At 41.1% G+C, this 24,563-nt stretch overlaps 1 protein-coding gene across 1 annotated transcript in view; it reads right to left on the bottom strand.

Moving 5' to 3' along the window:
- Window positions 1-24,563, bottom strand: part of ENTREP2 (endosomal transmembrane epsin interactor 2) — a 1,018,721-nt gene that overhangs the window by 46,839 nt on the left and 947,319 nt on the right. Inside the window, exon 9 of the mRNA XM_089652451.1 lies at window positions 22,308-22,886. Within this exon, the coding sequence (XP_089508577.1) occupies window positions 22,308-22,886 (579 nt within the window). The remainder of the gene's footprint in view (window positions 1-22,307; window positions 22,887-24,563) is intronic.

Genomic DNA, 24,563 nt, shown 5'->3' on the forward strand with positions numbered 1-24,563 from the left:
CCAAACTGAGGCTGATGCATGCTTCTGCGGCCATGCAGGGTACTAGCAGAAATGCCAGATCTTCCAGAACTTCTGCCGTGGACAGGACCCTGACAGTGCCCCCCTAAAGGGCAGCCTCCAGATGCCCACCTGGGCCATCTTTTCAGGATACCTGGAACTAAATTCTTGGAGAAGCCTGGGGGCATGTACATTGCCCTTTGGTTCTCAGGAACTTTCTTCAGGTGGGTACCCCTTCCATCTGACCAGGTACTGGATTTGTCTTCCCCGCCTTCTGCAGTACAGAATTGCTTCAACCTCGTATTCTGTCTCCTCCCCAACTGTTATCGGCGGAGGAGGTGGTTCTACTCTCCCTGTAAAAGGATCAGGAACAGCTGGCTTGAGTAGGGAGATGTGGAAAACTGGGTGGATCTTGTATGATTCTGGAAGCAACAGCTCAAACGCCACTGGATTGATTTCCCTCTTGATCCGGAAAGGGCCAATGTACCTTGGACCCAACTTACGTGACGGGCATGGGAGTTTTAGATTGGCAGTTGATAGCCAAACTTTGTCTCCAATCTTCAGAGGAGGGTTTCCTCTCCATTTTCTGTCATGGTGTTTCTTATAATCATCCTGGGATTTCAGTATAGACTCTCAGAGGACTTTATAGTTGTTCTGTAGCATGGAGAGTCTGTCCTGTACTGCGGGTACCGAAGCTTCAGGAATGGTGTCAGGTATGAAGGAAGGGTGGAATCCATAATTGGCCCAAAATGGCAACTGATTTGTAGCAGAATGGACTGAATTGTTGTAGGCAAATTCTGCTAATGGGAGTAGGGATGCCTAGTCATCCTGAGAAAAAGCAGAGAAGCACTGTAAATATTGCTCCAAAGTCTGGTTCGTTCACTCCGTTTGCCCGTTACTCTCGGGATGGTAGGCGGATGATAAGCAGAGTTCCACCTTCAGGGCCTTGCAGAGGGCTCTCCAGAACCTGGACGTAAACTGCACCCCTCAGTCTGAGACAATATTACTGGGCAGACCATGTAACCTGTCAATCTCTTTGATGAAGGTTAGTGCAGTCTCTGGGTGGATAGAATACCCACCATTGGTAAAAAGTGGGCCATCTTGGATAGCCGATCCACTACTACCAAAATGGTAGTAAACCCCTCCGAGGGTGGCAAATCCACAATAAAGTCCATTGCGACCATCTCCCAGGGACGATCAGGAATGGGCAGGGGCCTCAGCAACCCCCAGGCTTTGTCTCCCTTGTTCCGCAGACACACTGTGCATGACTTTACATGGGCTCTACAGTCATGATTCAGAAGGATCGCTGGATTAGTACCATTGTCTTACGGGCTCCAAAGTGTCCAGCCAGATGATGGTCATGGAAAGCCCTGAAAACTTGAGACCTCACTTCTTGGGGTACAAAGATTTTATCTTTGTGCCAAAGAAGACCATCCTGCCTTCTAAGTGAATCTTGTTCGGGTTCAGGACATAGTGCAGAGGCTTGCTTGATTGAAGACTTTAGGCTGGGTTGGATCAGCAAAAAATTCTGGGCCAACAAAATGGTGTTGGGGGGAGAAAGCTCCTCTGGGTCTGGGAACATGCAGGAAAGGACATCTGCCTTCCCGTTTTTCGATCCTGGGCAGTAGGTTATGTGGAAGTTAAACCTGGAGAAATATAAAACCCATCTAGCCTGTCGAGGTCTTAGGCACTTGGCGGACCTTAGATACTCCAGATTTTTATGATCTGTGAAAATCATAATTGGGTGGCTGGTTCCTTCCAAGAGATATCTCAATTCTTCGAAGGCTATCTTAATCGCTAAAAGTTCCCTATCACCCACATCGTAGTTCCTTTTGGCTTGGCTCAGTTTTCTAGAACAAAAAGCTATTGGGTGAAGCAGAGCCTTTGGGCCCTGGCACTGGGAGAGTACGGTTCCTGTAGCAACTTCAGATGCGTCCACCTCCAGGATGAAGGGGAGTGTTGGCTCTGGATGCTGTAACACAGGAACGGAGGTGAACTGATCTTTTAATTGCTCAAATGCTCTTTGAGCTTCCTAGCTCCAGCAAAAAGGTGTATGCTGGCGGGTGAGTTGAGTAATAGGGGCAATGATTATGGAAAAGCCCTTAATAAATTTCTAATAGAAGTTGGCGAAACCCTTGAATCTTTGGACCCCTTTCTTGTCTGAAGGTGCAGGCCAATCCAGGATAGCAGATACTTTCTGAGGGTCCATGGAGATTCCCTCGGTGGAAATTATGGGCCCCTGGAACTGGATGGACTGCTTTTCAAACTCACACTTCTCCACCTTGGCGTACAAGCCATGCATCCTTAGAGTATTTAGCACTTTCCTAACGTGATCACGATCGAGTTCCAGTGAGGTAGAGAAAATTAGGATATCGTCCAGGTAGACAATCACAAAAAGGTCAAGGTACTCTCTAAAGATGTTGTTCACAAAGTGTTGAAACATAGCAAGGGCATTACATAGCCCAAATGGCATCACTAGGTACTCAAAATGTCCGAAGCGTGTTCTGAAGGCTGTCTTCCACTCATCGCCCTCTCTTATACGTACAAAATTGTAGGCCCTTCGTAAGTCCAATTTAGTAAACACTCGGGATGTACGAAACCTCTGAAACAACTCGGGCACCAAAGGAAGAGGATACTGGTTTTTAATCGTAATTTTACTAAGTTCCCTGTAGTCAATGCAAGGTCTGAGAGACCAATATTTTTTTCTGCAAAGAAAATAACAGCCCCGGCAGGAGAGGAAGAGGGGTGGATGAATCCTTTAGCGAGATTCTCATCTAGATAGTGCTGGAGGGCTTCCAGCTCAAGTTTGGACAATGGAAAATTTCCCCAAATGGTATTTCTGCCCCTGGGAGCAACTCAATTGGGCAATCGTAAGACCGATGAGAAGGCAATGTGTCGGCCTTCTTCATATGAAATGCGTCAAGGAAGTTGTGGTAGGTGGAGGGAACTGATTGACTGGCCTCTGGTGGAGGTTGGACTGAGAGAAATACAGAAGAATTGGTGAGAGCAGGGGCACCACAGTGTTGTAGACAATATTCTGAAGAAAAGATGATTTCCTTCTTGGGCCAATTGATCTGTGGGTTGTGGGTTTGCAACCAGGGTATTCCTAGGCTGGCTGGAAACATGGGGGATCTGATCATGTCAAAACGAATAAACTGCTCATGGCCAGAGTCGGTGGTTGCAAGAATAGGAATGGTTTCCTGGGTAACAGGTCCAGAACTCGGAGCAGTGCCATCCGCAAGTAAGACGTCAAGTCTCTGTTTCTTAGGCAGAAGAGGGATGTGTAAGTCCTTGGCCAATTGGCTGTCTAAGAAACAGCTACAAGCTCCCGAGTCAACGACTGCTTGCAACTTCTAGCCCCTTCTAGCCACCTGCAATGACATGGGGAGAATGACATGGGTGGTTAAAGTCCCGAAGTAGCTGAAGGTAGGAAGGATGGGGCTGGCTGGACTTACTTGGTCGTACTGGACAGTTACACAGGAAGTGGCCCCACAGTAAAGACAGAGGTTGCCTTGCTGTCTGTGTAGCCTTTCTTCCGGAGTTAGGGCAGGTCGGAGAAGGCCGATTTGCATAGGTTGTACCTTCGAACTGTTGATGGGTTGCGGAGCAAGGGCAGGAGCTGTTGGTCCTGGAACTTTTGGCAGAACCCAAGTGGGCCGAAAGGTCTGAGTACGCTCAGCGCATCTTTCCCGTAGACGCCGATCCAGCTGAGTAGTGAGCAGGATAAGGTTCTCCAAGGAGGAGGGAGCTTCTGCCCTAGCTAACTTGTCCTTGAGGGACTCGGACAGGCCTAGGAGGAACTGGTACTTCAACGCTGCATCGCTCCAACTGGTGTCTGCAGACCATTTACGGTACTCCACTATGTAGTCCTCCACAGGCCGCCGACCTTGTAGTAGAGTATGGAGAGCAAACTCAGCAGTGGAGGTCCTCTGGGGATCATCGTAGAGGGCAGTCATGGCTTCAAAGAATTCACTCACTGAATTGAGTGCTGGGCTCTTTTGTTCCAGAAGACTATGTGCCCAAGACTGAGGTTCTTCAGACGAGAGAGATGATGAACCCGACCTTGACCACTTCCAGAGAAAAGGTCCTGGGTTGCAGAGCAAAATATAATTCACAGGCATTCTTGAAAGCTCTGAACTTACGTCGATCCCCGAGAAAACGTTCAGGAGTAGGAACTCTGTGTTTTGGAGGTGGTAACACTATAGCAGGAGTGGTGGCAGGAGACTGACTGGCAGGTGTGGCTACTGGGTTGGAACTGGCGGAGGGATCCTGGTCCGCGGAAGTAGAGAGGGAGTGAAGACGCCCTTCTACCTGGAAGTATCCTTGCTGTAGATCCTTCACTGCTTGGGTAAGTGCCATCATCTGTTGGCACAGGGCCTCTAGTGTGGAAGAGCCTCTCTTGGCCTCAGACATACTGGCTGGATCATACTATCACATACCTGGTGATGGAGGCCAGTGGAGAGAGGGCTTCCCTTGTGGTTAGGTTTCGGACTCCCCTGAGAGTGGGACAGCGGGAGTCAGGCCCAAAGGTGCACAGGTTTCCTGTAGAAGTGCTGGTTGGTGGTCCACTCAGAAGCACAGCTTGTGCACGGAGATAGGTCTGCAGACAGGAGGCGCCTGTGCGTGGTATGCAAGCCTTTCCGGGATTTAGATGTTTAGGTACGGTACCAGGTGGGAATCAGAGCAGATGTAGTCAGATGGGATAGCTGAGGTCATACACAGAGGAGCAATAGAGAGAGTATCCGTAAGCCAAGTCAAGGTCAGATCAGGGGTAAATCAGAATAGACAGGTCCAGGAGCAAGCCGAGTCAGTATTAGGAAATCACAGGTCACAATCACAGGAAACAGGAAAAAGGCACGGGGAGCTAGAGATCATCCAGCAACTTGAGGAAGTGATGAGCCTCCTTATAAAGGCCGCCTGGCACAAAACTGAGGCTGATGCGGCCATGCAGGGTACTAGCAGAAATGCCAGATCTTCCAGAACTTCTGCCGTGGACAGAACTCTGAAGTTTAGGTCCGATAAGAACACGGCCTTTAACCTTAGACTGTTTATAAACTTACAGACTCATCATCACTATGTAGGATCGAGAGTAATAGATTCCTTGGATGACACCAAGACAATTGACTCTGTGGAATGGGATTGTCCTTTTGAGATATGGAATAGGGCCTAAGTTCATTAAGTGGCTCAATATCCTATATCAATCCCCGATTGCTAGGATTTTGGTTATGGTAGAGTCTCTAGAATGTTTCCACTTTCCAGGGGCACGCAGCAAGGATGTCCCTTATCTCCTTTGTTCTATGCCCTGGCCATCAAACCCCTTGCCATAGCCTTTAGATCACAATTGGCAATCCATTGATTGAAAGTGTGCCAGTTGGAGGAAACCATCAGCCTGATGATTTTCTTTTGTACTTGGCAGATGCAGAACCTTTTTTGTTAGCTGTATTAGATCACATAGACCAGCTTGGAGCATATTCAGGGTTGAAAATAAACTGGGACAACTACCAAGTCCTCCTCCTTATTGATTTTTGAATAAATATTTAGTGTATCTGTATATACTGGTGTTTATCATTTGAACCCAGAGTTCAGCTATTAGCTGGCTTCCGAGCTTCACATTATGCAGTATGAAGCAAACAAGAAAGAGGTTATGCATGCCTGGATTTAAGATGGTATTGTGCACATCATGCACAGCTACTAAATCCATAATTTTCTGTACACCTCACACAGTACAGCAATTTCTAACAAAACCTTAATCAAAAAGACATTGCTGCTATTTGATGCTAAATTGTACATAAATGTTTTATTTAGTTTAGCATGCACTAATAATATTCTTTCATTGATTCTCAGCGTCCTTTGTACCTATCACATCTTAGGATCTGACTAGACTAAGAACCTAACAACACAATTGAACAGAATACAGAAAATGGCCAGGAGTTGATCTATCTGATTTCTCCCCAGAACATTCTTTAGCTCTATCCACGAGCATTTATTAAAATTAATAGGTCCCATTCTCAGAATTCAGTAACTATTTTCAAAATGATATACTATGTTGAAATGGCAATATTTGATAGGAGCTCCCATCAGGTCTTATGGATGGCATCTTTGGACTGTATTGCTAGTATAATGATAATGGCCTTGTGGCGGTATGTAAAGGGATGAACTGATGCTGATGCTGTATCTTCATAAACTGCCAGTCCATTATCTTGCCATAAACTCCATCTTTTCCGACACTGCGTCCATTACTCCAACATATTATAAATGACTACAAACAATAAAATCTTGAGAGCAGCCTTCTGAATGTGCAGTGCTGTTTATCATGTTCAGTACATTATTTTGGTTGAACTTGTGGAAGGAATCAATCACAGGGAAAAATGACATTATCTACATTTTAGTTTAGGTCCTAAAAATATCAGCATGGATATATATTTTTGTGTACAATATACACTATATTGCCAAACGAATTGGGACACCCCTCCAAATCATTGGATTCAGGTGTTCTAAGCACCTCTATTGCCACAGGTGTATAACATCAAGCACCTAGGCATGCAGACTGCTTCTACAAACATTTGTGAAAGAATGGGTCGCTCTCTAGAGGTCATATGGCCTTCAGATTAGCACCACAGCAGTGCGTAGAGTACTTCATGGAATGGGTTTCCATGGCCAAGCAGCTGCATCCAAGCCTTACATCACCAAGTGCAATGCAAAGCGTCAGATGCAGTGGTGTAAAGCACGCCACCACTGGACTCTGGAGCAGTAGAGACGTGTTCTCTGGAGAGACGAATCATGCTTCTCTGTCTGGCAATCCAATGGATGTGTCTGGGTTTGGCAGTTGCCAGAACGGTACTTGCCTGACTGCATTGTACCAAGTGTAAAATTTGGTGGAAGGGGGATTATGGTGTGGGTTTGTTTTTCAGGGGTTGGGCTTGGCCCCTTATTTTATTCCAGTGAAGGGAACTCTTATGGTGTCAGCATACTGAGACATTTTGGACAATTTCATGCTCCTAACTTTGTGGGAACAGTTTGGGGATGGCCCCTTCCTGTTCCAACATGACTGCACACCAGTGCACAAAGCAAGGTCCATAAAGACATGAATGAGTGAGTTTGGGGTGGAGGAACTTGACTGGCCTGCACAGAGTCCTGATCTCAACCTGACAGAACACCTCTGGGATGAATTAGAGTGGAGACTGCAAGCCAGGCCTTTTCATCCGACATCAGTGCCTGACCTCACAAATGTGCTTCTGGAAGAATGGTCAAACATTGCCATAGACACACTCCTAAACCTTGTGGTCAGCTTTCCCAGAAGAGTTGAAGCTGTTATAGCTGCAAAGGGTGGGCCAACTCAATATTGAACCCTACGGACTAAAACTGGGATGCCATTAAAGTTCATGTGTGTGTAAAGTAAGGCATCCCAATACTTATGACAATATAGTGTACTTATCACCCATATGAAAATTAAACTGCAGTGAAAATCTTTTTTCTGCTCATTGTGGAGTTAATAAAGCAAAATGATGCTATAGGAAAGAATTTTTGTTGCTAATACCCACTATCAATGTTTGTAATTTTTGGTGTTCATCATGTTGTTTTGAGTATCTGAGTAGAACAGTATAATATCACATATGTACAACAACCTTGATGTGCCTGTTGGAAAGATTTCCCCTCTCTTTCTAAAAAAAAAACCCCTAAGACTGCTTTTAAAGAGTATAATTTTTTTCTTTGGCTACCTAGTAAGGGTGCTGGAAAATGTTACATAGTTAACGTGTTATTAAACCCACAACATTACAATCAGTCTGTGTATGCAGCAAAGTATGCTTGTTCCACTCACTGTGGAACCTAAGGGGTTAATCCTCCATATTGTGGAAAAAGGATGTTTGATCCTGTCTTCTCTGATCCTTCCCTTCTTTCAGTGTCTCCTAAATATCCCCTGGTAGAACAGAGAGGGCAAGCTGCACATGCACAGTTTGGTGTGTATTGCTACAGAGTTTTTCTTGTTCTTGGGGGAGTGCATGTGATCAGCACAGGGCCAATCAGTAGTGTCCAGACAGAGGGTCAGGGATCCTGTATCCTCCTACAAGAGAATGAAAACTCCTCCTACAAGCTGTAACCAGTGCTCTGCTGGCAGTTTATATTTACTAAGTAATTGCATTTCCATGCTCTGTGTACTGTGGGAGACCAGATATAGTGAATGCAGGGTCCTGGGTTTAGTAACACTTTAAATAGTTGGTAAAGTTGAAAAAAGGCATTGGTCCATCCAGTTTTACCTAAGTAAGTAGGTGTCATGTCTATAAGCAGGTTGAGATGCTGGTTAGTGAGATAACTTCTGCCCCAGCTGGGAAGGAAAGAGTTGACTTGTTTTTCACACTTTTTGCTGAGCTCTGCCTCTCTCCCTGTGCTGATAACAAAACGTGGGAGGGCTCTGCCCAGACATTCAGTCTGCATGGGAAAGAAGACATAGAACAGCCACAGCAAGTCTGCCTGCTGTCACATCCACCATGTATGGGGACTGCTGGGACATGCGGTGTGCCCTTAAGAACCACTAGCTGGATACTGCCAAGATAGACTTTTATCTATGCAGGTATGCTGGGACAGCCTCAAGCCTGAGTTGGGGATTAGGGGCATTAGGAAAAGACTGTGCACTTTGTTCTACTATGCTGAGAGTTTTGCAGTAAAGCATTTTGAACTTTTATCCATTGCTCGGTTTGAAGTTATAAAGAAGTGTAATGCAAGTGACTGGCACATTCAACACTTAGTCTACAGCTATAAGTCATTAAGCACATAGGGGTATGAAGGCAGCACTACAAGAGTTAACACCATGTGGAGTACACATATGTGGTTACCAAGGGTAACAAAGGTTTATCTAGCAGCCTGCTGCATTTGTGTACATGCGGCAGGTGGGAAAGCCTCTTGCAGGAAGAGTTGTTGTTGGCACTCCGTGAGCAGGTCCATCTCCCATAGCAACAGGAGCAGATCAGCACTGCAGAGGTCCCCAGCCTGTACACAGGTATGGAAGAGGAAGAGGTAAGTGAGTGCATGCATGGAGTCCACACTAGGTGCTTGGCGGGACCCCATTCCATTACTGGTGGTGAGGTAGCTGAGATACGCTGGACAGGTGAAGTTGGCGTAGGGCTTTGTATGTCCCTCCTAAATGCAACAAGTGAAGTAGTGGTGCATGTTTGTGTCTAGAGAGTCAATTACAGTTCAGTCATCTGTTCAAGTTAAGGTACCTCTTGTGTAAGGGAGTGACCAGTCTCAGGTGCCTAGCATAGCCCGGAAGAACCCACTCTGTGGCCTCCTATGTGACCCAGACTTGGTGCCCAACGAGGAAGGAAAGTATGGAGGAAGCATCATCCACCTGCCCCACACAGCCTACATGTCATTACCATTTTCCATATCCCTGTGCATTATGTTTCCTGAGAAACACATCTAAATTTTTTTTTTATGTATCTGCATTCCCCACTGACACCATCAATTGTGGAAGGGAGTTCCACATCTTTACTGCTCTTACAATAAAGAACCTCTTAAAGAGTTTATGATTGAACCGTTTCTCATTAAAACTCATTGTGTGGCCATGTGTCTTCTTTATAGACCTATACATATATTCCCCAGCACACCACGAATCATCTAACATTATCTGAAAGATTTATTGGAGAATGATCACAAATGACAAAGTGCAATATTTCAGAGATGAGCAGTGCCCCTTCATCACATGCCTGACAAACGGGCCATGCACAGCTCTGAAACATTGCACTTCTTCAGTAAATCCTTAGAATGATATTAGATAATCCGTGGTGTGCTGGGGAATATACTGTATACATTGATCTGTGATGTCTCCTGTCTCCAGCTAGCATTTGCTGCATCACCTGCTACTTCTCAGCCTATTCCAGTAACGTGTGCAGTGGGAACATTGACACTTTTTTGAAGTCCTAAGATTAAAGTTTCCTCCCAATCAGGGGCGGACTGACAACTCATGGGGCCCCTGGGCAATAAGGGATCATGGGGCCCCTGTGTCCTTGCCCAAACTCAAAAAAGCTTATGAAAAAGGTACCAGGGGCATCTCATGGGGCCCCCTATTGACCCTGGGCCCTTGGGCAGTGCCCGAGTTTCCAAATGGTCAGTCCGCCCCTGCTCCCAATGCTAGAGTCACCATTCTAAGTTTTGTATATTGTTATCATATCCCCTTTTAAGCTTCCCTTCTCCAGAGAAGTTGTTCTTCATAACTCCTCCACTGCCCTTATTAGCTTTGTTGCCCTTCTCTGGACTATATCCATTTCCAGCACATCCTTCCTGAGGACTGGAGACCAGAACTGAACGGCATACTAGAGATGTGGCCAAACTAGAGTTTTGTAAAGTGGTAGAATTATAGCTTTACATCTTGAGTAAATAATTTTTTTATGCAAAAACAAGTTTGTATAGTGTTTGTTAAAAAGCCCTTCCATGTGGACCTTACTTTTAAATGTGCTGGCCTCACACATGTATGTGGCATCACAGCGGTGAGCTTTCTTCCAAGGTGCTGCATATATGTGCACCTGTGTTTGGCTGGAAACCTGCTCCGAAATGTCACTGCCAGCTCCTGGTTGTGTACTAGCTAGGCCTAAGAGAAAGATACAGAAGCGCCTCTAAATTTAGACGTACACCTGAGACGAGGAAGCATGGCAATGCAAGCAGCTTTTGGGGTGAATTCCTGCCCATGATGGATCATGATATGTCTTTATCAGACTACTTAAATGTAAATTTCCAACTGTAATTGTTTTTAACAATAAATTTGTATCATATCTACACTTAGAGGCGCTTTTGTACCTGTCTCTTTTTTTCTGCATGTATTAGAGATCGCTTCTGCTCCCCATAAGAGGCTTGACCTAAGTGGATGGATATTTGCATTTTATAATTTTTGCCTTTGGATGGACTTTTCTCATAACCATTGGGACTATTACCATTGTATTTTATTATTCTGTTAGCAACTGCTTCCTTTTGCTCCTTTTTCTACTATTATTACTAACTAGGACTGACTCCCGATCACTTGATTACTGTGATGTCCTGTGATTGGCAGTGATCACTCAGTATAACCCACCCCTATACTGTCTTTCACATCTGAATGAAGAAAAAGATACGCAGTATCTTTTGTATCCTAGCCAGAAGAGGATGCAAACACAATAAATAAAAAAATAAAGATAAACTAGCCAGATAAGGGCTTGACCCAGGAGAGTGTCAGTATATTGTCAGGGTTCAATTCAATCACTGTCAGTAGTGTGTTTTACCTTAGGTTCACACATGTGCATTTTCTGCAGCATTTTGCAGAAACGCAGTACAGTCCATTTAACATAATTTCCTATGTTCACACTTGTGTGTTTTTTAGAAAGGGTCAGGGACTTTTTTTAACACAAAAAGTTGTGTTTTTGTTTCTATAGACTTCAATGAAAACGCTGCAGAAAAGCATGTACTGCATTTTTTATGCGTTTTTGCCACGTTTTGATGCTATTTGCATTTTAAATCTGCCTAGCAACAAGAAAAATGAAAAAAAAGAAAAAAAACCCCCACAAAAAACAAAATGCATCAAAACGTGTAAAAAACGCAAGTGCAAAAACACAAAACACAATGCAGAAACGTCTCAAATGCAACTTGCATAGATGTGAACCTGGACTTAGGTTGGATAAAAAAGGTTTTTATTTAGTGATGTTTAGTTAGGATAAAATAACAAAGTACACTATTGTTTCTTGGCCTTGCTAAGGGTAAAATGAACAAAAAATGTAATGGCACTGCTGCAAACATCAGGAGTACTTTTTTTTGGTGGTAGGTCATAGTAATAGCAAGAAACATGTTGCAACGTTTTATTTATGTTTTTTTTTTTTTTACTATTTTGGGACAGTTTTCCCTTGGCAAAAAAAACAGAATATGTCCATTACTATTTATCACCAAATGAAGGCCTTGCAAAGTACAAATTCATCTGGATACACTGAGTAGTTGCAATGATATGTACAGTTTTACTAGCATATGCCAAGGTTGCAAAATGGGGTTCAGATGTTAAGATTTGTTTTACCTTCCCTCATAAAGGGGTTAAAAGCTCATGAAAATTAACTGAAGCGGAGGCCATTTTTGTTTAGCTTTCAGGTTACTACACAGGAACTTAGTGGAAATCTTCCTTTCAGGGTCACAGACAGCAATACAACCTGGCAAATATCCTAACCTTTCTCCCTTCTACTCAGAAGTGCTGATATTGCTCTCTGCGGGCCCACTCTGTCCAAAGCTGAACAAATAAAAAAAATTGGCTCAACTTCTACTTTGCCCAGAACAAGAACAACTAGAACAAGTATATTGAATACTTTAGATTTAAAGCCCAATGTCACCTGTCTGGCAAACATTCTACTGTAAGGCAGGGCAGTGAAGTAATCAAATATGTAAATGGACTTTACTACCTAAGTTGTTCTTCTAAACTTTTACAGGCTTTGAAGAATTTATTATGCTTAGTGAAAAAAAGTAAATTTGTGCCTATGCAAGCATTCTGCAACCACACAAAATCTCTCTGCATGTTCCAAGACTAACATCCTCATCCTGGATTTACTACCTAGTGAGTCACTGATCTGGGATGAGCATGCAGCCAATGAAGTCTAAAAAGTCCTAAATGCTGTCATTCTGTCCTACATAATTGTTCCAGGTAAATGGATGTAAAAAGGTTGTACATTTAAAAGAGAAGTATGGCCAAAGCTTTTTTTTTTTTACTTCTCTTGTGGGTCCTAGGAGTGCACCTATTTTTTCTCTCCTGTGACCCAGAATCCACTAACAACAGGCTATAGCCCACTATTGCCTGATGTGGCGAAGCTGCTCCAGGCTCTGGAAAAATCTTGACAATTTTGTTTGTCGGTCTACCCAGCTGTCTGATTGACAGCTGGCTCCACCTCTCAGCATCCAGCTAGAGCCAGCTGTGCACACCCACTTCCCTTCCTGGTACTCCAGTGCCTTCCATCAGGTGATTGATAAAAAGGGTATTCCCCCAGAAACATGTGTCTCTGTATACCGGCATCTCAGCACCTCTGGCATGTGACGTCATCCAGGAGGTGTGTAGGCACTGACAGCAGCAGCACAGCATCATCGGAGTCATCCCAGAGCTGCAGCATACGTCCCATCTAGCCATGCTTCCCCGGCACTCCTGAGCCTTGGAGCACACTTGTGGTTACGTTGGCTGCCAGTATACCACACTACATGCTCTATTTTTCACCATGATTGTGAGAACATTTACATGTTTTATTATTTAAATAATTATATATATATATTTTTTTTAATCAATAAATAGTTATATACACTTACTGCACTATGATCTTTTTGTGCTGGATTTCTCTGTCTTTTTGTTTGTCTACACGATCTTCTCCCTCTGGTCATTTGAATTTAATAGACCACAGGGGAACAAATCTGAGAAGGATATTGTTCAGGTTTACATACACAGAACTCAAGGAAAAATTCAAAACTACCCTTGCAGTGGGGCTCACTTGTAATGAAAGGGTTAGATGCTTGTTTTTGTCCGAGGTATTAATAAAAAGCAGCCTTTCCCCTCGCTCCTGCAGCAGCCCACCCTTCCCGCTGCCCTCCAAGGCTCCAGGGCCTTTGTGGGGCATCTGGGCTCTCACTTACAAGGCAGGATTGCTGGTCCTGCACTGTACATGATGAAATCAGAATGCCTGTGACCAACAGAGCGCCAAAGAGAAGTGACTTTAGGGGACCAGTCACAAGGAGAGCAGGAAGACTAAGAATGAGGTAAATAAAAGTGCATTTAATGGTACTCTGTGTGGCAGGCGCAGCACCCTTTGGTGCCTTGTGCGCTGTGGCATTAGAAAAATTATGCAATTGCTTTTTCTTTGTTTGATTAGACTGACTTTACTCTGTAATTCCTCCAATGCCGCTCTATGGATGCAGTAGGTTTAAAGAGCACACCGAATACTTTAGTTAACTTCTGTAATAACTTCAATCTTCTTCATATAACACTGCTTACAATGGCTTGTTTCTTTCATATTACAATGGTTTAATTCGTATTACATTGGGTTGATTCGATAGATTGATAAATTCACTTGGATTTATGAATTCGATAGGTTCGTTAGATTCATTCTGTATATTTCGATAGATTCAGTAAATTCGATTATGATTACTCTACAGTGACTTGATTCGTAAGTTCGTAAATTCGATAAGTTCGTAAGTTCGGTGGAACTAAAGTAAACACATACAACATTTTTACACACAGATCTACCTGCACTGTTAAACAATAGAGGAACACACAAGTGCATTAAATACCTATTTGGCCTTCTCTGCCTCCATAAAGCTTTTCTGATTGGAACTGTCTGTTTCCTCTTCTGTCTGGTGAGCATGTGTCTCTAGGAAATCCTAGCAGGGAGTTTTACACAGGCATAAATGTGAAACTGGCTGGGATTGGTTAAGGCTCTGTACAGTGTGAGGCTGTCTGTGATTGGCTCATCTTTAACTAACTCTTAAAGGCATATTTTCCTTTTCTGCTTCTGCTAACACAATGAATATATAAATGTCATATAACAATCAAAGACATAAATTACAGCAATGATTTTGCTTTTGGCTTTAACATACACACATATATACTATACTGAGGTTATTGGCAGGTTTGGTATACACATATATGTGAACCATATTAACAACCTAGGACTGGTCTTAGCTGGCCAGCTACACTCTGAAACAAACTGAGCATTTAACCCATACAGTGCAGAAGGGGAGCTCGTCTTCAACAGTAGTTTTGATTTTTTCCTTTGAGTTCAGCTTTAAGAAAGTAAAAAATATAAATGCCTGTTATTTGCCACATTTTGAGAACTGCTATACCTTATACATACTGTATCTTTATTTCCTTCATAGAAGATAACTACACAGAAGTAATATCTAGCTTTAAACTGTTACCAGTGATAATGATTTGTAGCAGAACTGTCAGTTACATTTTAGAATCTTCTCCCTGATATGGTGTAGTTGTAAAAATGATACTTTGTTGTTTATAGCAAGCAGTATATGATTGATGTGATGCAGAGAAGGTGAGACGATTTGTGTTCTGTGTAATTTACTGGCCATCCCTCAAAGACAGCTGTATTGGCAGCCATTTGTGTTGCACTGGAGCCCAGCGGACGGCTAGAATACTGATGGCAGCATTAAGATGACTTGCCCTCTGGCATGCTACAGGTCTCTGACTTCTCCAGGACTGAAGGGAAATGAAAAACAGTCAGTATGAACATCACATCCACCAGGGGCTGTCTGCCGATTTTTCATGACTTTAACATGACAGGCGAAGTGCTATAAAGACCAATGCATGACGTATATTCTCTTTGTACACAAGTAGTTTAATGGAAATGTTTACATAAATGTTTCTGTAGCAGAGTTGCTTTTCATACATCAGAAGCTATTCCTTTAGGGGGTAAGTACTAAATGTGCTCATATAAATGATAAATTCAATCACCAGCCAAAAACAGCTAATGTAGTCAATGTTATACTTATGCTAATGAAACTTCAGCTCTTATAAATGATTCATTTAATTCCATAGGCTTGAAAGGGCTTTCTACTTTTAGTGGTTATCAGTTGGGAAAAAGTCAAAACAGTACTAGTTTGGAAAGAATTGACTTTTTTTAGATCTGCAAGGAATGTTTCTTGAGGGTTATAGAGATATTCTGTAGCCTCTCTTTATTGATAGAGGAAATTGCTGTGGTGGCTTCTCCTGGCATATAAGGTGTTTGCAGATAGTGATAAGTAGATGAAAGGGAATGTTAACAGCTTTCAGATGTTCAGTGAATGATAAACTGGAGAAGTTTCAGTAGTTATCTTTTTCCTATGGAATAGCTTATCCTTAGAAGCACATACCTTTCAGTCCTAGCATAAAGCCCGCCCAGGCTCAAATGATTGTTAGGAGGTATCCAGGTACTCCCTTGGGCTTCTTTGGGTGATCTACATGTACAAGCTATTGGGATTTGAGCACAGGTATATCTTATTTCTAATGCATTGCAAAGTTTAGTGTGTCCTCCAAGTGCGTCACCAGGCCCCTCTGAGAGACCATCTTTAATCTTGGTTCTCTCCAACAAGGGTCCCCCCCTGGATTTTCTCTCCTTGGCTTGGTTTCCTCCACACTTGGCAGGACAGCCTCAGAACCCCTTCAAAGCAGGCAGGCCTCACAGACTTCTGGGCCTAGCACAGAGTTCTTTCCAGCAGCAGCTCCTCAGGCCTTAGCCCGGGGCAAGAGAGCCAGCAAATGGCCCTCCCCAAATATATATATCATCTCCCAGAATGCACCAGTGACCCTAGAACCTCCTACTGGGCTGTCTGCTACAGTAGAATTTGCATTTTGCAGAGCAGTTTCAGGACTGGCCATAGAGGGATTACTTTGACACAGTTGATCAGCTTAACACGTATTGCAATATGTGGGAACCAGAATCCCTGTTTTTTCATTATAAAGTTTTCTAAAAAGGGTATATATCAGTGTGCAGAGGGTTCATCCAGAGTTTCTTTAGAAGAACACTAGACATGCAAGACATGACATGAATGACAAGAACACCACAGCTCATAAAAAACATTAAGGCCTGCTCTTGTCCTTTGCTAAATACTATACAGTTATTTGCTAATTCAAGTTTAGGTTATTTCTATAAGAATAAATAAACAAGTGAGAGCAGGAACTCAAGGTGCATTGATGAGTACACATAGTCACAAGCCTCACCTTAGTGTAGAACTGAGAAAGGCTTCATCGTTTATATGAACAACAATGACTCAGCTATCTATTAGAAACAATCCCTGAAATTCATAAAAAGTTTATTGATGCTCTTTAGCATTCTTCCATTCCTCCCCATTCCGTGTGATTGGCAATGGATTGCAGTGGGTAGATTCTATACCCATTAGACATCCCAATAGACACTATGGAATCTGCACACTGCTATCCACTGTCACCCACAAGAGAGGCAGACCTGATGGGAAACTCTGAGAGACTAGTTCCCCATCAGGTGCATATCAATTTTATGCCTGGAGGCCTGAGTAGGGGCACAGTATGTGACATTACTACTATATGTGTGTTACTGCAATAATTGAGTTTGTGCAATGCTTGGCTAAAAGATAGAAGAGTAACATGTAAACCCTTCTCTTTATTTAGTTTTAAAAGTTTAATCCTGCCCTATGGCTTCTAAACCAAACCAGGATACAAAGATGGGAGACTCTGGGGAGGTGACTCATTGGCAAGCCATGCTTGCATTTCTAAGAAAATCCATTAGCTATAATGCATAAAATGATATGGAACCTTAGTGATGTCAATGGGAGCCCAAGGGAGTCCCATATGCCCTTAAACCAAACCCCAGATGGGGACTGCCTGAATTCTCAGTAAAGAGCAAGGAGGTAAAAAAAAGGTTAACCTGTTCTGTCTGTTTGCATATATGACCACACTCAAAGACTGACTGAAGTTTAAAACTTTAGGAAATATATCTGAAACAAACATGGACTGGCAACAGACAATGCATGGATAAAGCTAGCAGTGTTCTAGTTCAAGTTCTTTGAGCTCTGTCTGGGAAATTTACACAGGTAAGTGTACTTAGTACACTAAACTCCTACTGTATTTTTCATATATAGTTTATTGAATTGTAGTTTAAGTTAAGCTTAGTTTACAAATTTTTTTATGGTAAACTTCATCTTTGCAGTATACCAGCACCATGGGCTGCTCACAAGACAATTATTCTTCATTTTCCCTTTAAGGTACTTAAAATGCATAGTTTGTTGGTATGCAGTATTGCTTATTTTCGCATACATATACAAAGTATTTCCATGTGAATGATATCATTAAGAGTGTAAGGGGGTTACTAAAGGCTTCAACATCCTACTATCCTAGACAAAAATGGAGGGAAAAGCAAGGTGGACTTTTAAGGTGCCGCTCACAGCAAAACTTTTTATTTTATAGTTAAATTTTTATTGACACATAAAATGCAAACAAATAAAACACATGTACACTGTTGATTTTAATAATTTGTATTTAATTGTTTGCATTATAAGTGCCACTTTAAATTTAACTTTAAAAAAATGCTGTGAGTGGCACCTTGAAAGTCCACCTTGCTTTGCCTTCCATTTTTGTTCATGTGATGGATGAATTGTATGTTATTGATGAAGTAATAATGTGCAAAAAAAAAAAAACTGTGTACAGAAAGCTACTTTTGTGAATCAAGCCCAGTGAATACAAACATTATCAGCAGCAAATTATATAGTATATTAATAATAAAACATAATTGAAGTCAACAATATGTTATCCAACAATGTTCTTAGGTCTACTTTCACAAGTTATTTTACGTAAACCTGATACTATTATAATACATTTGAACAGCTGCTCCTGCCTGAGTTCAGCAAGCAAATTATTAAAACAAACCCATTTTCACCTTATTTGTAAATGGCAGCAGGCTACATTAACACACCTGATTTTTTGTAGAGTTTAGTAAAGGTCTTTGAAATGATTCAGACTGGATCTACTTAGGCAGCAATTTACTAAACACAAGTCAACAAGAGCCTATTAGCAGACAAGACTTTCTAAAAGTCATATAGACTCACACTGTGAAATCACAGCTGGAAATACAAATCATTAAACTAGTTGGATCATTTTGTAAGTGTGTTAAAGTTCAGCCTCATTTTCCCAGTTGGGGACATAAACCATATTACTTGTCTGGTAATTTTCTGGTGGGCTAAAGTGCCTTTAATTTCCACTTCTGCTCAAGCTTCCAAAATTTTCCCTAATTAATCTACCAGTTGTACTACAAAACTACCAGGGCTCACTATGTTTTCTATTAGCATAAACAGCTGAATCAATTGCCGTTGCTAGAGTTTAACAAAATGGTTGGGGTCCATGATGTATTTCTAGAAGGAAAATAATTTGCACATGTAGCGCAGGGTTTCTAATGCTTGTGCCAGGCATAATTATAATGTGGCAATGTATACAGCATGGTGTGAGGGCAACACAGCAAAAGGAATTAAACAAATATATAGCATACCAATTTGAGATTCAAACCAAAATGCTTTTTCAAATAGGAATATAGAATATACAGTAGCCAACAGCATCTAATGAGTGATTTTTTTTCTGATTTGCTGCTATAAGTATTCAAAGTCTTCATTTATTTTACTAATGCCTGCATGTTTAGGAGATAGCTGTACTGTTAATAAATTGACATCTACCAGCAACTGGTGAGAGAACCAAGAGACCTTCGGTCATGTGGCTGTGTGGCTCACATCAAAGATCTTGGAAGATTCAGGACAAATAAGTATATAAGACGACCTGGTGAGCTGCTAAACAGAGGGGAGGCATTTAAAGGCTAACTTTACTAAATCACAGTTATTCTTTACATTCTGTGGCTATAATGCTTGTGTTTTATCTACTGTCTAATTTTTCTTCTACAGTTTCAGGTAATTTTTGTTCTAGTTTTGTTCCTGGTACCTTATTCAGGGTAAATGCACACTGGACTTAAAAAAAACGCTAAAAATATCCAAAAAAATCACTAGCGCCAAAAAAGTTAAATAATTCCTAAATAAATGCTGCTGCTCATTAGTGTAAACACCAATAAAATAATAATACAAAATATCAAACAGTGCAAATAAATTATACAATATATAATACAATTAAAAAAATAATAAATAAAATGAAAAAAATTAAAAAATATATAGAATAGTCCCACTCCAAAAATATATTAGGATGAGTATGGTGAGTAAAATAAAGTTGAAAAGTCCTTATCCAAAAGACCCTTGACCCGTGTTCACACCTGTTAGTGCTCATATCACATATCGCACTCACCAGATTTTGGTGAAAAAAACTCCTTATTTCTGGGTTTTAAGGAATCCTAGACCCAATCAGTACAGCCTCCAATCACCAGGTTTAAATGGAACTCCCCCAATGCAGGTAAGATATATGCCTCAGACCTCAAAACTGTAGTATAAACCAGCCTCCAACCTCCAGGATCAACAGAGATCACTTGCCAAAGCTCTGTTGATACATCTAGGTAACAACTGCAGTGTACCACTATAGTGTGGATGGCCCCATTACTTTTTCCTCATTCTCTCTCTCTTTCTTCTTTTTTCTGACTTTCTTCTAACTTTTCTTGCTGATTTCTTTTTAATACACAATATCTCTTTGTTATAGCTTTTCATTGTTAAATTGGGTCAAATAAGCACAGTAATTCCGTGAGCTGTTGCTTTTCTTTTTTTTTCTTATATTTCGGCCTTTTGCAACCATAATATGTATATTGCCCTTTCTAATATTTTGCTGTATGCTGTGCTTTGTATTATGCTGTACATACTTTTCTGATGTTTTCGATATTTGGCTCTGTATTTTTATATGCCATTCTTCAATAAAAACCTTTGTTAAAGAAAATATAGAGCATTTTTGTACAGGTGTTTAGGAGAGTTTAGGAGCTTTTATGAAAGTTTAGGAGCATTCAGCATTTTTTTCCTGCCAGAAAACAGTTCTCAAAAATGCAAAACTCCTGTCGAAGAAGTGTTTTTTTAAGCCATCGTGCATGGAGCCTTAAACCAATTTTTCAGTTTCAGTCATTTTGCCTCCTTTCCTTTTTTCCTTTAGAATGTTATATCAAATAATAACCAAAAATATACTTTTCATTAAGGTGGAGAGTTAAACCACCTTATGGTTTCTTATGTCATGTGCGATCCCTGGTTTGGACACCTAACATGGCCATTAGCAATAGGACACTCTCTCTATACTGGATTTGACTTTTTTTGGGTTGGGATGAGTTTTCAGTACAGGCTAATGAGATGGAGATCTCCCATCCTGCAGCTGAATGTACACAAAGGGACAGGGAAGCTTGTGATATCTTTGACCTAATATGGCCACATGGCCATATTACACAAGCATAGAAAGGAGGTGCACTAGCCTTGTGCATTACTGTAAGATTCTTTAATAATAAACAAGTATTCCAATAATCTCACAAAAGAAAATGATGTATAAGCATATAGCATAAACTCCACCCCCAGCCTGGGCTGAAGTAATCCATGGGATTTCCTTCACAGTAAGCTGTGTGCAGACGTGGCTTACTTACACTGAAGGAGGGGAGCATAGGCAGTGTGATGGCAAAGGTCTATAGACATGTATAGCATGTAGATCATTGCCACCGCACTACTGGGGACAGCAGGCTGCACAAGTAACATTATAAATAAAGATTTTATAGTTAAACATACATACACACACTTACATTCAAGTAATTATTACAAAGAGTTTCCTTTTTTTTTTTTAGTTTAATGACACTTTAAAGCTGAACTCTGGGCAAGCAGCTAAAAGCACAGATGAAAATATACCTGCCAATGTATCTAAATTTCTGCTATACAGTCTTGATATTTGCCCCATATCTCTCCTGTCATGGCAGGAGATCAGATTTTTCCCTTTTAAAGAAAATCTACATTTACAGATCTTGTCCCTCTCCCAACTTGTGACTGAACAGTAAAAGGAAAAGCAGTACACAGATCATCTCTCTGTTCTGTGTTAACACATGAGCACTATAGCTCAACCAACTGATTACTTGTGGTGCTGCTTCTTCCTCTCTTAGTTGGAGGTCTGCTGTACAGGGACTACAAGAGGCTGATACCAAATCATCATTAGCATACAACATAAATAAATACAGAGCTGAATTCATTTGTGTTTTACATATATGCTGGGAGTTTAGCTTTAAATTTGAATTGCTGTTACCTGACCTGTAAAGTATACCGTAGGTTTATGATGCTCTATTCTTAACATCTAAAATTTCTAAATACAATGTCATATATAATATAATCTGTAGTACAATTCAAGGTCTACTTTTAATGTCTGGAATCCCTCCTCCTGTAAAGATTACTAGTTGTTATTATATACAAAGGTAACTATAAAGAAAAAGGCTAGATCTATACTTACCTTAACCTCCATCTTTTGCATTACTGGGTGTGATGTCAGCTTCCTTTTAGGAAGATTCCCAGGGGTAAATCTTGTGAGAAGTCCATTGCAAGAGCATATTCTCACAAGATATAGGCTGTTCAGTATTCCCCGACATCTTGCTGGAAGGAGTGTGACATCGCTTTTGTCTAGGTGCTGTGGTTTGATGACTGGGATGAGGTGTATATATATATAGAATCTAACCTTTTCCTTACAGGTATTATTTTGCACATACTAAGAGAAGGTAAACCATACAAGGGGGTGGGGGTAGTCTGGGCATTATAAATGGACTTTGGTTTGTACTACAAGGTCTGCTTTAAACAAAAAGCTTGCATAATAGCTTATTACTTAATTTCATACTAAATGTTTGGAGAGTTGCTTAATGCTCAGCTATCACATGACAAATATTTACCTTCTGTGCTGGATGTACAGGAAATCGGGTCACTGGTAGACCGGACTATACTGGCAATTCGGTATTTCCTGGCATGATGTTGCTGGATAGCCTTTTCCAGGCGTCCTGAGTGAGGTGCTGGATTTACAGGTAAGGTGCCAGGTGATGGCAGGGATTGCCCAGGTGGTTGGCTAAATACACCGCAGCACATTTTTATAGGTATGTGTGACACTTTCCTCTCTTTTGCAGAAAGCTGAGATTCTCTTTCTTGTGTGTTAAAAGTTTCAGGGGAAGAGTCCAAGGATCTGGACTGTGTATAACTGTCACACTCCTGCCTCTGAGACCTGTCTGTGGAGGCTCTGCTTCCATCATCTTCAGGTGAACATGGTGAGTTGGTGAGGTGAAGGCCACAGCGGAGACTATGTTCCAAGCTAGCACAGCTACTTCCTGTAGCAGCTGTGCGTATGGTACTGTATGGAGAAAAGTCTGCAGAACGTAAGGAGCCCTGAACCTCCAGAGAACAGAGGTCTTCTGAGGAACAGCTGTGGCCTGGAATATCAGCCACTTCAGATACCAGAATGGATGTGCTATCCACAGACACTGTAATACACAAACAGATAAAGGAACATTAGCCAACATATATTAAGCTTTAGAGGTGATTGAACATATTGGCTGAATGAAAAAACACAGTAATGGTTGGGGAAACCTTGATGGCAATATCAGGAATGTGTTATTGTCACAACTGTACACCAAATTGAGAAAATAGCAGCGTTATGACTGATTTATATTTGGTAATTTTGAAAGGTTGGCCAATGCATGCATTTTAAATTTATGGATGTGGCATGAAGAAAATAGAACCCCCGAAGACTTTGAATGGTGGTCATGTTTGTAGACAAGATCTGGCCACCTACACGACAGGTTGTAGCCCATCATTTCCCATTCCCTTGGCTCACTGCTTTTCCTAGCATCCTGCACAAAGCTTGCAGTTAAATTGCAGACATTCCTGACAACATCCTGCACAGAAAGTTCCATCTTTCATGGCATACTTATAAAGTTGTTGCATTCATTAAAAAAAATATCCTCACAGTAGGCACAGCCTCATATTTGGAAATTACACTAATTAAGTTCAATGGCATAGTAAATCTCAGTATCTACAAACTACAATTAGAAGATTGTTTTCAATGTCACTATTTTTCAACGTAAGAAAATTTAAAGTTTGTTTTAAGGGGTGTAAAGTAATTGGTAAAAGCAAACAAATGAAAGTTGGGATTTGACTCAGGTTGGGTTGTTCAAAACCAGCAAATATTTTTAAATAAAAACAATCTTCTGTTGATGCATTGATATTTATTATATTTCTTTTTATTCATGATTAAAAAACAAACCATCTCATAAATGGATGGCCTTTCTTTCTAATAGGTTACCCAGAAAGTAAATCATAGGACAGCAAGTGACCTAAATGTCAGAAGAATCTTCCTGCACTTTACCAGCCCATGCTGATATAACTTTTTGGAGCAAGCTTTGTGCAGCAATACCAGCATGCATCTTTCTGCAAAAAACAATTGTCCTTTCATTATTTTTTTCTTCAGAGTTTTACTATGATCATTATTAGGATGTCCTACTTAATTATTGAGAAAAGGGGTATAATATAGTATTCTAGCAACCATACTGTACGGTCACTTGTTTACTCTAGTCTATTTCCCTGCAGGACAACGCATCCATGTTACTGCATGTAACTGCATTTCATATGAAAATACCATTTACTACTAGGTGACTAGCTCACATGTATGCATTACAGCTTTGTTTTTAAAATATAGAATATTTTGTGTTTTTACACACACAAACCACAGATTTGTGCATTTTTAATCTGCATCATTAAAATTCCAATTCTGAATGCTATTTTCTCACTTTGAATTGGAACAAAAAAGTATAGAATAGTGTCAAAGGGCTCTAAGGCAGTGAAACATTGTAAAGGGAAATGTGAAGCCTTTTCAGGACTATTTAACTAATTTATGTACAAATAATTTTCCTTGTACAGGTGAAACTCGAAAAATTAGAATATCGTGCAAAAGTTCATTTATTTCAGTAATGCAAATTAAAAGGTGAAACTAATATATGAGATAGACTCATTACATGCAAAGCAAGATAGTTCAAGCCGTGATTTGTCATAATTGTGATGATTATGGCTTACAGCTCATGAAAACCCCAAATCCACAATCTCAGAAAATTAGAATATTACATGCAATCAATAAAACAAGGATTGTACATAGAACAATATCG

This window comes from Staurois parvus, unplaced genomic scaffold (assembly GCF_062004578.1).
Source record: "Staurois parvus isolate SC_StPar_1 unplaced genomic scaffold, SC_StPar_1.0 ptg000682l, whole genome shotgun sequence".
In the NCBI taxonomy this organism is placed as follows: domain Eukaryota; kingdom Metazoa; phylum Chordata; class Amphibia; order Anura; family Ranidae; genus Staurois; species Staurois parvus.